Consider the following 14312-nt stretch of genomic DNA (forward strand, 5'->3'; position numbering starts at 1 on the left):
ATTGTGGTGCCTGCGGCTACTAGGGACTTGGAGGACTCCAAGTTGCTAGACGTTGTCAGGGCCCTGAAAATATATGTTTCCAGGACGGCTGGAGTCAGAAAATCTGACTCGCTGTTTATCTTGTATGCACCCAACAAGCTGGGTGCTTCTTCTTCGAAGCAGACTATTGCTCGTTGGATTTGTAGTACAATTCAGCTTGCACATTCTGTGGCAGGCCTGCCACAGCCAAAATCTGTAAATGCCCATTCTACAAGGAAGGTGGGCTCATCTTGGGCGGCTGCCCGAGGGGTCTCGGCTTTACAACTTTGCCGAGCAGCTACTTGGTCAGGGGCAAACACGTTTGCTAAAGTCTACAAATTTGATACCCTGGCTGAGGAGGACCTGGAGTTCTCTCATTCGGTGCTGCAGAGTCATCCGCACTCTCCCGCCCGTTTGGGAGCTTTGGTATAATCCCCATGGTCCTTACGGAGTTCCCAGCATCCACTAGGATGTCAGAGAAAATAAGAATTTACTTACCGATAATTCTATTTCTCGTAGTCCGTAGTGGATGCTGGGCGCCCATCCCAAGTGCGGATTGTCTGCAATACTTGTACATAGTTATTGTTAACTAAATCGGGTTATTGTTGTTGTGAGCCATCTTTCCATCATGCTGTTAACTGGGTTCAGATCACAAGTTGTACGGTGTGATTGGTGTGGCTGGTATGAGTCTTACCCGGGATTCAAAAATCCTTCCTTATTGTGTACGCTCGTCCGGGCACAGTATCCTAACTGAGGCTTGGAGGAGGGTCATAGGGGGAGGAGCCAGTGCACACCAGGTAGTCCTAAAGCTTTACTTTTGTGCCCAGTCTCCTGCTGAGCCGCTATTCCCCATGGTCCTTACGGAGTTCCCAGCATCCACTACGGACTACGAGAAATAGAATTATCGGTAAGTAAGTTCTTATTTTCTCTAGCATCCATGGGGGATATTGGGGACACATTAGTTCAAAGGGGTATAGACGGGGTGCACTTTAAATTTCTTCCACTGGGTGTGCTGGCTCCTCCCCTCTATGCCCCCTCCCACAGGCAGTTTAGAAAAAAATGCCCTCAGGAGAGGATGTACACTCTGGAGCTCCAGAGAGATTTCTTCAGTTTCTTTTAAAACTTTATTATTTTCAGTATGCTGTTTGGGCAACAGCATACCTGCGCCGTGGGAGTTAGGCGGGGAGGCGGTAACTGGCATCGTGAGGTGCAGAGCCGCTTCCCCGCTGTTTGTTCAGCGGGGCACTGCGCCTTAGCTGTCGCAGTCGCAGCATGCCGCACACCCCTAATGCTGCCTGAAGGTAATTCGTCGGTGGTGAGCACAAACCGGGGATCCTGCCAGGGGGTCCCCCGGTTCATGGTGCGGCAAAAGCGCGGGTGAGGCATACGGGTCCCTCACGGACACGCTGAGAGTACAATGCAGCTACACGTGTGATAGAAATATACCTTAAACCTTAGCAGGAAATGGGACACGACACCAATTGTATTTCAAAACTATGTTGGGATCCAACCCACCAACGGTTATTTTACTTAGCAGGGGGTTACAAGAATAATACAATACAATACAATAAGAGAAAAAGGCTACAGTCAATGGTACATACGTTTGTTCGCCTGCGCTTCCCGGTCCGGTCCTCAGTCATCAAGGTAGATGACTTTCAGAGATTGTGTGTGACCGGGCCTGCAGCTGGCTTTTTATACATTTGTCCAAAACCTAACACAATGGAAACTGTAAGCTCTTCATCTATTGGTCACTGGGATGGTCATTTATAGTACAGGAGAGGTCATAGGTCGGTTTGAATAGGTGGGCGATGTCTGGTCCAGGTGCACTTGCAGTTGGTCTCCACTGGGTTCCCGCCGAATATCAGGAGTACAGTAAATACAGTTGATATTAATATTCTACTCCTGCGCATATCTATTCGCAGGAGCGTGCTATCTACCGCAAACCAACACCGGAATATTGCTCTTAAAATACCCTACAGCTGGATACCAAACACCACCTCCTAACCTAATTCTGTCCCCTCATATCCTGTAAAGGTGAATCCCTTTGTTATTATACCCTTTAAGCAAGTGTAACTCGCTGGTGTGGTGCATGCTGACTATGTGTAAATCGTGCACTATGTATATTAAATGTGTAATGTGCTTTTATGGCTTTTCCATGCGATCACAAATACTACTGTAATTACTCATACCACTCGCTAATACGCAGGACCGCGTGAGCGGTCATACGCAACTTGCGAATATGTGCACGCACGGCATAACAAGTACGCGCACGGAGGCCATCTGTGTGGTGTTTGTACGTGATGTGTGTACTGAAATATTTTCGATTTCGACAAATATATATATATATATATATATATATATATATATATGTAACACACACACACACCGATTTAGGGGTGCCAAAATGATATTATGGGCCGGATTTTAAATGTTCCCCCTTGCTCCCTCCCGCGATCGTGCCCGCAGCTATTCTAATTTTGCTGCAGACGGACTTGTCAGGTTAATTTCAGCTCGCTACCCCCCCCCCCCCCCGGAGCTGAAATGTAAAGAGACCCGTTTGGGCGCCCAAATGGGTCTTTTTACGATCGCGCCCATCAGTTTAGTCAGGTTTAAGTGCTTTGCACGCCTAAACCCGACTGTACTGGGCGCAATAGGGGTGATAAACGGGGGCCAGTTGAATATCTCCCCTCTATGTCCCGTCACTTTAGACAGGAGATAGGGGGCGCGTTAAGATATTAATTCCCCCTCTATATGTTGGCACTCGACCTACCTAAAAACATTGTGGCACCCCTGGGAATATGTAAAACAAGACTGGGTTTTAAGGAAACAAGACTTAGGGGTAAATTTACTACTAAAAGAAACACTGTTTCAGCTGCTGTGCAGAACGGCTCTTACGATGTTGCTCGCAGTTCCCGGTCAGCCGCAGAATGATTGACATGCTGCAGCATTTGGATCTGCGTCGTAGGACACAGACTTCCTGGACCCAGGTGTTTGGTTCCTATGGCCAGCCTGAGTAAGCTTTAGCTTATGCAGGCTGGCGGGCGTCTATAACTATCACGCGAGGCTGCGTCCTGAAATGCAGCACTCGTACCCTCGCTAATGCTGACAGGAGAAGTCCATCTCCTACAGAAGACTCCTGCTGCATTTGAATTTTAATTAGATCTGCACAGCCCATTGTGTGGTATGTATTGTGGGCAGCCTGGAAGAAGTACTGTAAACAGGAATGAGTACAGGTAATAAGTGTGGTTGGGAGATATTTGGGATCTGGTAAGAGGCGTTTGTTAGCGTAGTTCTGTTTATGACTGTTGGTTTTTTATTTGTTTTTTTTTGGGGTGGGGGGGGGGTTATTGGATTTGATAAAATACAGGCAACCAATTAGCCACTTACAGCGAAGCAGCAGTGGAAGAAAATTTTGCATAGACATTAGACCAATTACATTCAAAATGGACTGTAGAGGTGAATTTCTAGTATGGAGATGATCCATAGGAAGAGCATTGGCAATAGTCAGGCGAGTAGGCACTGTTGGAGAATGTTCCTACATGGTTTAATTGCAAGGTCTTCTATACAGTAGGTGCAGTGGAAATGTTTCTTTAAATCTATGTAACCACATTTGGATCTAGACTGCATGTGGACACTGGGCGTTTCCAGAGACCCAACTAATTGACCAAATAAAACTGTTGAAATTGTTAAAAATAAAATCCAGTCTACCCAAAATACTTCCGTTTGGAACGTATCAATTACCTTCTGCTAAAACAGCAGTGTTCTGTCCAGTACACTTTATACGTTAGGCTTGGGGTTTACAAGTCTAATGTGGCCAGTTTGATGATGTTCACTGGTTAAGCTAACTAGAGACCAGCATGTAGCTGTGTATATTAACCTAATAAAAGACCTGAAGTAACTTTTATATGTGTGAGGTTATTTTTGTGCTAGCATGTATAAAATCCGTATTTTTGTATGGCTGTAAGGAACTTAAAACAGCTGTATATATGGTTATTAGGAAAAACACCTACATGGATCAGGGACGTGCAGTCAGGGTAGGCAGAGCCTCCCCATCATACTCCCTGTCAAACTCCTGAGATTTTATATGAAAACAATTAGAATAATAGAAGATATTTATAACATAAACATCTTCTTTGTTTATGTAATCCTTTTTATAGCTAAAACTCACCAGCTTTCTGGTGCTCCCTGGAGCTGCAGGAAGACAAGAGATGAGGCAACAACAGCTCTGCCTCTGTTCTACAGTCAGACACTGCATTGCAGAGTTGGGGGTGGGGCCACACCATGGGCAGTAAAGCTGTACAGAAAGGGGGCTAATAGAGGCACGCCTCTGAGTGTGGGGACAGGCCTTGTGCACTGATGGACACTTGCATGTGTCATGTGACCAGGAAGTGCACTGTAGTCGGAGCTCAGTCAGCAACAGCAAGAGAAGGTACAGGGATGAATGTAAGAGACTTGATGAACATCTGTAGCTAAGTGTAGTGAGGGGAGAGATACAGTAAGTAGGGGGTGAGACAGGCTCCCAGCATTCAGACCCATCCCTATGTGTGCCTCCCCAGCCATTCACCTCACCATACGTCCCTGACATGGATGATATACACATTTACATTACTAGAATTGTGAATAATCAAACAATGACTCTAAAACCACAAATAGTAGATGTATCACAATAAGCTTATGAACATGATGGATATTAGTATCTGTTATTTTGCATCCATTACAGCATCATGTTGCTTGGAGTAATGGTTCCATCTTCATAGACATGCGCATTTTGAACCATTTTGAAATTCAATCAGATTTGAATGGTCTTATGGTGGAACAAGCATCCACTGACCCAAACTCAAATTTGAGGCTCAAAAATTGGGCATCATGTTTTTAGATAGGTCTTAATGTAAAAAAAATAATGCCGCTGTGCCTAAATGAAAAACCATTAACTTGAATCAGTTTAAGCACAAACATGTGTGAACAGAATTACCCATGCGTGAACTGGCTCAAATTGTCAAATCTGTTTTATTCTCTTAAATGGTAAAGGGGGAGGGGTTTCTGGACTGCACCCCCTAATTTGAAACATAAGAGGTGATACCTTGCTAACAATTGTAGTACAACACAGAAAAAAAGGAAAAATGCAGGTGCACACTCTAGCACTGAGAACACGGGTAATCCATACAATTCTAATAAACTCTACAATTTAACATAGAGTAAAATTGAGGTTCTTAGTAAAACCTTTGGTATATAAAATTGAGGTTCTTAGTACAACCTTTGGTATATAAATGTGGGCCCACTTACCATGTCAAGGTGACCTCATCAGGTGGGTCCCTAACATCCCCAATACTAACATATTATCTAAATGTATCCAGGTCTTGCCTACCATAGTGCCCATTCTAATATGTAGACAGCAATGCAAGGACCCATGCTAATTAAAAACACCTAAGGGTAGGTGGGGCGAATCCATAAAACATGTAAAAAATTCAGTAAATTGAAGAAATCCAACAGATGGAAACCTCTTTTCTATTCCAGTAAGTTGAACCGATTTGAGAAAAGATACATGACGGGTGATAGCACCTTCATAAATTCTTCTTTACTAACAGAGTTCAAGTTTTTACTTTTCTAACTTGCTGTAATTTAATAATTGTTTCAAAGATGTAGAAGCACCTGCTTACTGTATTCCAGGAGTAGTGTCTGATTCTACAACAAAATGACCTAATTATTCATTACCTCGTGCAGTTTAAAGGGATTTTAATTTATTTCTTGATTTGGCAATATTATTATTTATTATTATTATTATTATTATTAGTATATTTTCCAGATCTGTTTCCTCCCAAATATCCCCTCTTTTTCCATCTCTGTAATTGACCTATACGGACAAACTCCTCAGTTGGCTCACACAGTACCATCTGGCTACTAAATATGTAAATCACCCTGTATATTAATCGCTGATTTGGTACATAATAAGATATAGTGAGTTTGGTGGCACTGGCAGCTTCTCATTAATTCACTGTTGCATTTTGTTTTATGTTGTTTCAAAATAGTAATAATCTGTCCCCATACCATGTGTGACACTGTATAATGTATAGTACTAACCGCAATGTTTTTATTTTTCAGAGTGATCGCCTTTTAATCAAAGGAGGTCGGATAGTAAATGATGACCAGTCTTTCTATGCTGACATCTATATGGAAGATGGGCTTATCAAGTAAGTTTTAATAACCTTCTGATTTCTTACCAAATTTTTACAAAAAAAAATCACAAAAAGTGATTGAGTCGCCCTTGTATATTTATTTATAGCTGCTACAGCATAGAAATGCAGCTGCCCGCATTAATAGTAAATAGTCCCATTACCCTAGTCATTCACACAAGAAAGAATAAGGGGTATATGCAATTCACGGCGAATCGCGGCAATTTTTCACCGTTTTTTTAATTCGACTCAATTCGACAGGTGAATTCCGGCAGGTGGCTGCCGGAATTCACCATATTCAATGAAAAACGGATTCGACAGACCCGCGGGCGAAAATCGGCCGATTTGGCGGATTTTGCCGCGATTTTAAAAAACGGGAAAAAAACGGGAAAAACCCGAGAAAAAAAAATGGCGTGGGGTCCCCCCTCCAAAGCATAACCAGCCTCTGGCTCTTCGAGCTGGTCCTGGTTCTAAAAATGCGGGGAAAAATTGGGCAGGGATCCCCCGTATTTTTAAAACCAGCACCGGGCTCTGCGCCTGGTGCTGGTGCCAAAAATACGGGGGACAAAAAGAGTAGGGGTCCCCCGTATTTTTCACACCAGCATCGGGCTCCACTAGCTGGACAGATAATGCCACAGCCGGGGGTCACTTTTATGCCGTGCCCTGCGGCCGTGGCATTAACTACCCAACTAGTCACCCCTGGCCGGGGTACCCTGGGGGAGTGGGGACCCCTACAATCAAGGGGTCCCCCCCCCCAGCCACACAAGGGCCAGGGGTGAAGCCCGAGGTTGTCCCCCCCCATCCAATGGGCTGCGGATGGGGGGGCTGATAGCCTTTTGTGATAATAAAAAGATATTGTTTTTTCCAGAAGTACTACAAGTCCCAGCAAGCCTCCCCCGCAAGCTGGTACTTGGAGAACCACAAGTACCAGCATGCGGGAGAAAAACGGGCCCGCTGGTACCTGTAGTAGTACTACTGGAAAAAAAATACCCAAATAAAAACAGTACACAGACACCTTGATAGTAAAACTTTATTACACACTACCGACACACACATACTTACCTATGTTGACACGCCGACTGCCACGGTCTCCGACGATCCGAGGGTACCTGTGAAAAAATTATACTCACCTTCCAGCGTCCAGAGGTACATCCACGTCCAGATATAAATCCACGTACTTGTTAAAAAAACAAACCGAACACCCGCTCCATACCGGACTGAAAGGGGTCCCATGCTTTCACATCAGACCCCTTTCTCCCGAATGCCGGGACATCACGTGACTCCTGTCACTGAAGTCCCTTCAGCCAATCAGGAAGCGCTACTTCCGTGGCGCTCACCTGATTGGCTGTGCGCTGTCTGTGCTGTGACAGCGCATCGCAAAGCCGCTCCATTAGTTTCAATGGTGGGAACTTGGCGGCTAGCGGGGGGGTTAACCCGCGGTCAGCCGCTGACCGGCGGGTGACCTCACCGCTAGCCGCTAAGTTCCCACCATTGAATATAATGGAGCGGCTTTGCGATGCGCTGTCACAGCACAGACAGCGCACAGCCAATCAGGTGAGCGCAACGAAGTTGCGCTTCCTGATTGGCTTTAGAGACCTTTCTGTGACAGCTGTCACTGACAGGTCTCATTCGTGGAAAGGGGTCTCATGTGTCAGCATGGGACCCCTTTCAGTCCGCTGGTCGGGTATTTGCGATTTGTTATTTTGCCAAGTCCGTGGATTTATCTCTGGACCATGGCTGAGGTGAGTATATTGAACTTTTCTTTTCAGGTATCCGTGGATTCTACATGGAGAAGAGGACCGATGTCGGCGTGTGAACATAGGTAAGTATGTGTGTGTCGACGTATGAAATAAAGTTTTACTGTCACGGTGTGTGTGTCCTGTTTTTATTTGGGTATTTTTTTCCCAGTAGTACTACAGGTACCAGCGGGCCCGTTTTTCTCCCGCATGCTGGTACTTGTGGTTCTCCAAGTACCAGCTTGCGGGGGAGGCTTGCTGGGACTTGTAGTACTGCTGGAAAAAACAATATTCTTTTCATTATCACAAAAGGCTATCAGCCCCCCCATCCGCAGCCCATTGGATGGGGGGGGACAGCCTCGGGCTTCACCCCTGGCCCTTGGGTGGCTGGGGGGGGGACCCCTTGTTTGAAGGGGTCCCCACTCCCCCAGGGTACCCCGGCCAGGGGTGACTAGTTGGATATTTAATGCCACAGCCGCAGGGCACGGCATAAAAGTGACCCCCGGCTGTGGCATTATCTGTCCAGCTAGTGGAGCCCGATGCTGGTGTGAAAAATACGGGGGACCCCTGCTCGTTTTGTCCCCCGTATTTTTGGCACCAGCACCAGGCGCAGAGCCCGGTGCTGGTTTTAAAAATACGGGGGATCCCCTGTCAATTTTTCCCCCGCATTTTTAGAACCAGGACCAGCTCGAAGAGCCCGAGGCTGGTTATGCTTTGGAGGGGGGACCCCACGCCATTTTTTTTAAGGATTTTACCGTTCCAGCAATAAAAAAAATTTATAAAAAAATAATATTTTAAAAAATATATAAATAATATTTGTGCCTCAAAAAAAAAAAAAAAAAAAGTACCTAATCCCTTCTAATATAAATAGATATGCTATTCCTAAAAAAAAAAACACCAAAAAAAACATGTTTAAATTTTTTTTTATTGTTTTCACCCTCCAAAGTGTGGCGGATTGAAAATGACGAATTTGCTGTCTAAAAGCACTGCTGTCGAATTTCCAAACTTGAATTGAATATGCTTTGGTCGAATTGCAGCACTTGTATCATTGCAGAAAAGTCGAATTTGCAAAAATTCGAATTTCAAAAAGTCGAATTTTGAAAGTCCGTTTTTTGGTCGGAAAGCACTGAATTGCATAGGCGAATTTTTTTTTTGGGCGAAAATGACCCGAAATTCGACAATTTCGGGAATTCGACCGCAATTGCATATACCTGTAAGTCTCTAGAAAGTGTGTTTAACATATGTGACGCACGTTTTCAATACAAAAGCAACAACCTACAGACAACATACATTGTGTATATCCTTATTAATACAATTGGAATCTTCTTTCCTGCAGTAATCTAAACTAAAATGACAAACAAGAAATAGACTACAGCTATATAATATAGCTGCAATGCTAATAAGGGAAGTAATATCAGCTGGCTGGGTGATTACGCAACCAGCCATTCAGAGGCAGCTGTGCTGCCGGTACTGTCGTCATCATCATCACCACCACCACCACCACCACCACCACCACCACCACCACCACCAACCATCCATCATTGTACCTTTACCCCACGTGACACTATCTGCAAAAGATAATCCTGTTAACATAAGTGTGAATGTGTCTCATTAGGTCATCTTATCAGGAGACTGGTACACTTAAGCCCCGTACACATGTGTGCTGAGTGATTTATCAGTGACCACTCAGCACACATCTCTCCCCCCGCACAGAACAGCGCGATGTGTGCTAAGTGGGTAGGGGGCGGGGCGCTCATTTCATCCAGTGGTGAAATGAGCAACCTGCTAGATTGCCAATCTAGCATCGGCGATAGTGTCGTGCGGGATAGCGCATCGCTATCGCTGTGGGGCATACACACGGAGAGACCCGTGCTTAAATTCTAAGCAATCTAGTTAGATTGCTTAGAATTTAAGCACTGGTGTCTCCGTGTGTACCCCCTTTACATGTACATGACTTTACTCTACTTGTGCGTATCGCCCCCTGTTCTGCCTTCCTGCAGGAGCTACACACTTGCAAACATTTCAATTTAGGGATTCATTTTGGAGTGCATCCATAGTAAAGACTTACCAGTTACTGGTTATAACATGCCTAACTACAGAGCTGTTATACTGTTATGGTAAATTGTGCTGAATCACTGCAGTGGTAATGTGGGCTTTTTACTATACCATTGTTGCTTATTTGTATCATGTATTTATCCAGATTTCTCTTACGTCCTAGAGGATGCTGGGGACTCTGTAAGGACCATGGGGTATAGACGGGCTCCGCAGGAGACATGGGCACTCTAAGACCTTTTAATGGGCGTGAGCTGGCTCCTCCCTCTATTTCTCTAGAAAAGACTCTTGTTAGGTTTTTTATTTTCAGGGAGCACTGCTGGCAACAGGCTCCCTGCTTCGTGGGACTGAGGGGAGAGAAGCAGACCTACTTTACTGATAGGCTCTGCTTCTTAGGCTACTGGACACCATTAGCTCCAGAGGGTAGGAACACAGGAGTCGTCCTCGCTGTTCGTCCCAGAGCCGCGCCGCCGGAAGATAGAAGCCGGGTGAGTATAGGAAGCAAGAAGACTTCAAAGGCGGCAGAAGACTTTAGATCTTCGCGAGGTACCGCGCAGCGGTCGCGCTGCGCGCCATTGCTCCCACACACACACAACGGCACAGCAAGGGTGCAGGGGGGGCACCCTGGGCAGCAACTGTTACCTCATATATAGGCTGGCACAAGTATAGATACTGCTGAGAAGGTATATAAAGCCCCGCCAGTATAAAGAAACAGCGGGACCGAAGCCCGCCATCGAGGGGGCGGAGCTTGTTCCCTCAGCTCTAACCAGCGCCATTTTCTCCACAGCTTGCTGCAGATAAGCTGCTCCCGGACTCTTCCCCTGCTGTACACAAGTAACAGGGTGCAAAACGAGGGGGGGGGGCACATTAATTTGGTGCAAAATTTATTATTATAAAAGCGCTTACTAGTCTCGGACTTTGTTTCAGAACCACAGGGCGCTGGGTGTGAGCTGGCATGCTTTCTCTCTGTCTCTCCAAAGGGCCTTATTTTGGGTCTGTCCCCATATCCATATATCCCAGTGTGTGTGTGGGGTGTCAGTACGTGTGTGTTGACATGTCTGAAGCGGAAGGCTCTTCTAGGGAGGATGCAGAGCAGATGGTAGTATTGTCTCCGGAGGCACCGCCGACGGCTAATTGGGTTGACATGTGGAATGTTTTGAATGCAAATGTGGCTTTATTACATAAGAGATTGGACAAAGCAGAGTCCAAATGCCAACCAGGGAGTCACTCCATGGCTCTTACTGTGTCACAAGACCCTTCAGGGTCCCAAAAACGTCCCTTTACCCAGATAGCAGACACTGATACCGACACGGATTCCGACTCCAGTGTCGACTATTATGAGGCAAAGTTGCACCCAAGGGTGGCAAAGAGTATTCAATACATGATTATTGCAATAAAAGATGTATTACATATCACAGAGGACCCGTCTGTCCCGGACACACGGGTCTGTATGTTTAAGGGGAAGAAACCTGAGGTAACATTTCCCCCATCACATGAGCTGAACGCTTTATTTGAAAAGGCTTGGGAAACTCCAGACAAGAGGCTGCAGATTCCCAAGAGAATTATAATGGAGTATCCTTTCCCCTCACAGGACAGGTTACGGTGGGAATCCTCACCCATGGTGGACAAGGTCCTGACGCGCTTGTCCAAAAAGGTGGCCCTACCGTCCCCGGACACGGCGACCTTAAAAGACCCTGCGGATCGCAGGCAGGAAAACTACCTTAAAATCAATTTATGCGACTACGGGAGCCCTGCTCAGACCGGCGGTAGCGTCGGCATGGGTGGGGAGCGCAATTGCAGCATGGGCAGATAACTTGTCATCTGACATGGACACCCTCGATAAAGACCGTGTTCTGTTGACATTAGGTCACATAAAGGACGCAGCGTTCTTTATGAGGGAGGCTGCGAGAGATATTGGGCTCTTGGGTTCAAGAGCAAATGCCATGGCAATTTCAGCTAGGAGGTAACTGTGGACCCGTCAATGGACTGGGGATGCTGACTCCAAGAGACTTATGGAGGCTTTGCCTTACAAGGGTGAAGTTCTGTTTGGGGAAGGCCTTGCGGACCTGGTTTCCACAGCTACCGCGGGTAAGTCTTCTTTTCTGCCTTACATTCCCCCACAGCAAAAGATAACACCTCAATACCAGATGCAGTCCTTTCGGTCTCATAAATTCAGAAAGGGGCGCGGTTCATCCTTCCTCGCCAGAGGTAGAGGTAGGGGGCAAAGAACACCAGCTTCGGCTAGTTCCCAGGAGCAAAAGTCCTCCCCGACCTCTACCAAATCCACTGCATGACGCTGGGGCCCCGCTACAGGAGTCCACACCGGTGGGGGCACGTCTTCAGCTCTTCAGCCAGGTGTGGGTTCATTCGGACTTGGATCCTTGGGTGATAGGAATTGTGTCCCAAGGCTACAAACTGCAGTTCGAAGATGTGCCTCCACGCCGATTTTTCAAATCGGCCTTGCCAGCTTCTCTCCCAGAGAGAGCAATAGTTTCGGCGGCTATACAAAAGCTGTGTCATCAGCAAGTGATTATCCGGGTTCCCCAGTTGCAACAGGGAAAGGGGTTCTATTCAACCCTGTTTGTGGTCCCGAAGCCGGACGGTTCGGTCAGACCGATTCTGAACCTAAAATCCCTAAATCTATATTTGAAGAGATTCAAATTCAAAATGGAATCTCTCCGGCCAGTGATCTCCAGCCTGGAAGGGGGGGATTTTATGGTGTCACTAGACATAAAGGATGCATACCTTCATGTCCCCATATATCCTCCTCATTAGGCGTTCCTGAGATTCGCTGTACAGGATTGTCATTACAGGCTTTCCATGGCCCCAAGGATTTTCACCAAGGTAATGGCGGAAATGATGGTGCTCCTGCGCAAGCAGGGTGTCAAAATTATCTCGTACTTGGACGATCTCCTGATAAAAGCGAGATCAAGAGAACAATTACTGAAGAGCGTGGCTCTCTCTCTGAGGGTGCTACAACAACACGGCTGGCTTCTAAATTTGCCAAAGTCGCAGTTGGTCCCGACAACTCGGCTGTCGTTTTTGGGCATGATTCTGGACACGGAACGGCAGAGGGTTTTTCTCCCAGTGGAAAAAGCTCTGGAACTCCAGAACATGGTCAGGGTTCTGCTGAAACCAAAAGGAGTGTCGATTCATCAATGCACTCGAGTGTTGGGAAAGATGGTGGCGGCCTACGAGGCCATTCCGTTTGGCAGGTTCCATGGAAGAACTTTTCAGTGGGACCTACTGAGCAGGGGGTCAGGGTCCCATCTCCAAATGCATCAGATGATAAGCCTGTCCCCCAGGGCCAGGATTTCTTTCCTGTGGTGGCTCCAGAGTGCTCACCTTCTAGAGGGTCGCAGGTTTGGAATTCAAGATTGGGTTCTCGTGACCACGGACGCGAGCCTCCGAGGTTGGGGAGCAGTCACACAGGGAAAAAACTTTCAGGGAATATGGTCAAGCCAGGAGGCTTGTCTGCACATAAATGTGCTGGAATTAAGGGCCATATACAACGGCCTGAGACAGGCGGAGCATCTCCTTCGCAACCTACCCGTTCTGATCCAGTCAGACAATATCACAGCCTTGGCGCATGTAAACTGCCAGGGCGGAACAAGGAGCAGAGCAGCAATGGCGGAGGCCACCAGGATTCTTCGCTGGGCGGAAAATCATGTAAGCGCTCTGTCCGCGGTATTCATTCCGGGAGTGGACAACTGGGAAGCAGACTTCCTCAGCAGACACGATCTCCATCCAGGAGAGTGGGGACTTCATCAAGAGGTCTTTGCAGAAGTGACAGCGTCACGCCTCAACAAGAAGCTTCGGACATATTGTTCCAGGGCAAGGGACCCTCAGGCAATAGCAGTGGACGCGCTAGTAACACCGTGGGTGTATCAAGTGGTCTATGTGTTCCCTCCGCTTCCTCTCATCTCAAAAATATTGAGAATCATAAGAAGAACAAAAGTTCAGACGATACTCATTGTCCCAGATTGGCCTCGAAGGGCCTGGTATCCAGATCTTCAGGAAATGATCACAGAAGATCCTTGGCCGCTTCCTCTCAGAGAGGACCTGTTACAACAGGGGCCGTGTGTGTTCCAAGATTTACCACGATTACGTTTGACGGCATGGCGGAAGTCATCCCTACTCTACTTAAAGCTAGGAAGGAAGTAACGGCGAAGCACTATCACCGTATCTGGAGGAAGTATGTGTCTTGGTGTGAATCCAAGAATGCTCCTACGGAAGAATTTCAGCTGGGTCGTTTTCTCCATTTTCTACAGACAGTAGTCGATATGAGCCTAAAGTTAGGTTCCATTAAGGTGCAGATTTCGGCCTTATCAATATT

The 14312-nt window shown here is 46.6% G+C and overlaps 1 protein-coding gene across 2 annotated transcripts in view; it reads left to right on the forward strand.

The window, feature by feature from the left end:
- DPYSL3 (dihydropyrimidinase like 3) overlaps positions 1 to 14312 on the forward strand; it is a 319685-nt gene that overhangs the window by 235696 nt on the left and 69677 nt on the right. For both annotated transcript variants that reach the window (XM_063928096.1, XM_063928097.1), the window contains exon 2: positions 6118 to 6206. In XM_063928096.1, coding sequence (XP_063784166.1) covers positions 6118 to 6206 — 89 coding nt within the window. The remainder of the gene's footprint in view (positions 1 to 6117; positions 6207 to 14312) is intronic.

Source organism: Pseudophryne corroboree, chromosome 6, assembly GCF_028390025.1.
Source record: "Pseudophryne corroboree isolate aPseCor3 chromosome 6, aPseCor3.hap2, whole genome shotgun sequence".
Classification (NCBI taxonomy): Eukaryota; Metazoa; Chordata; class Amphibia; order Anura; family Myobatrachidae; genus Pseudophryne; species Pseudophryne corroboree.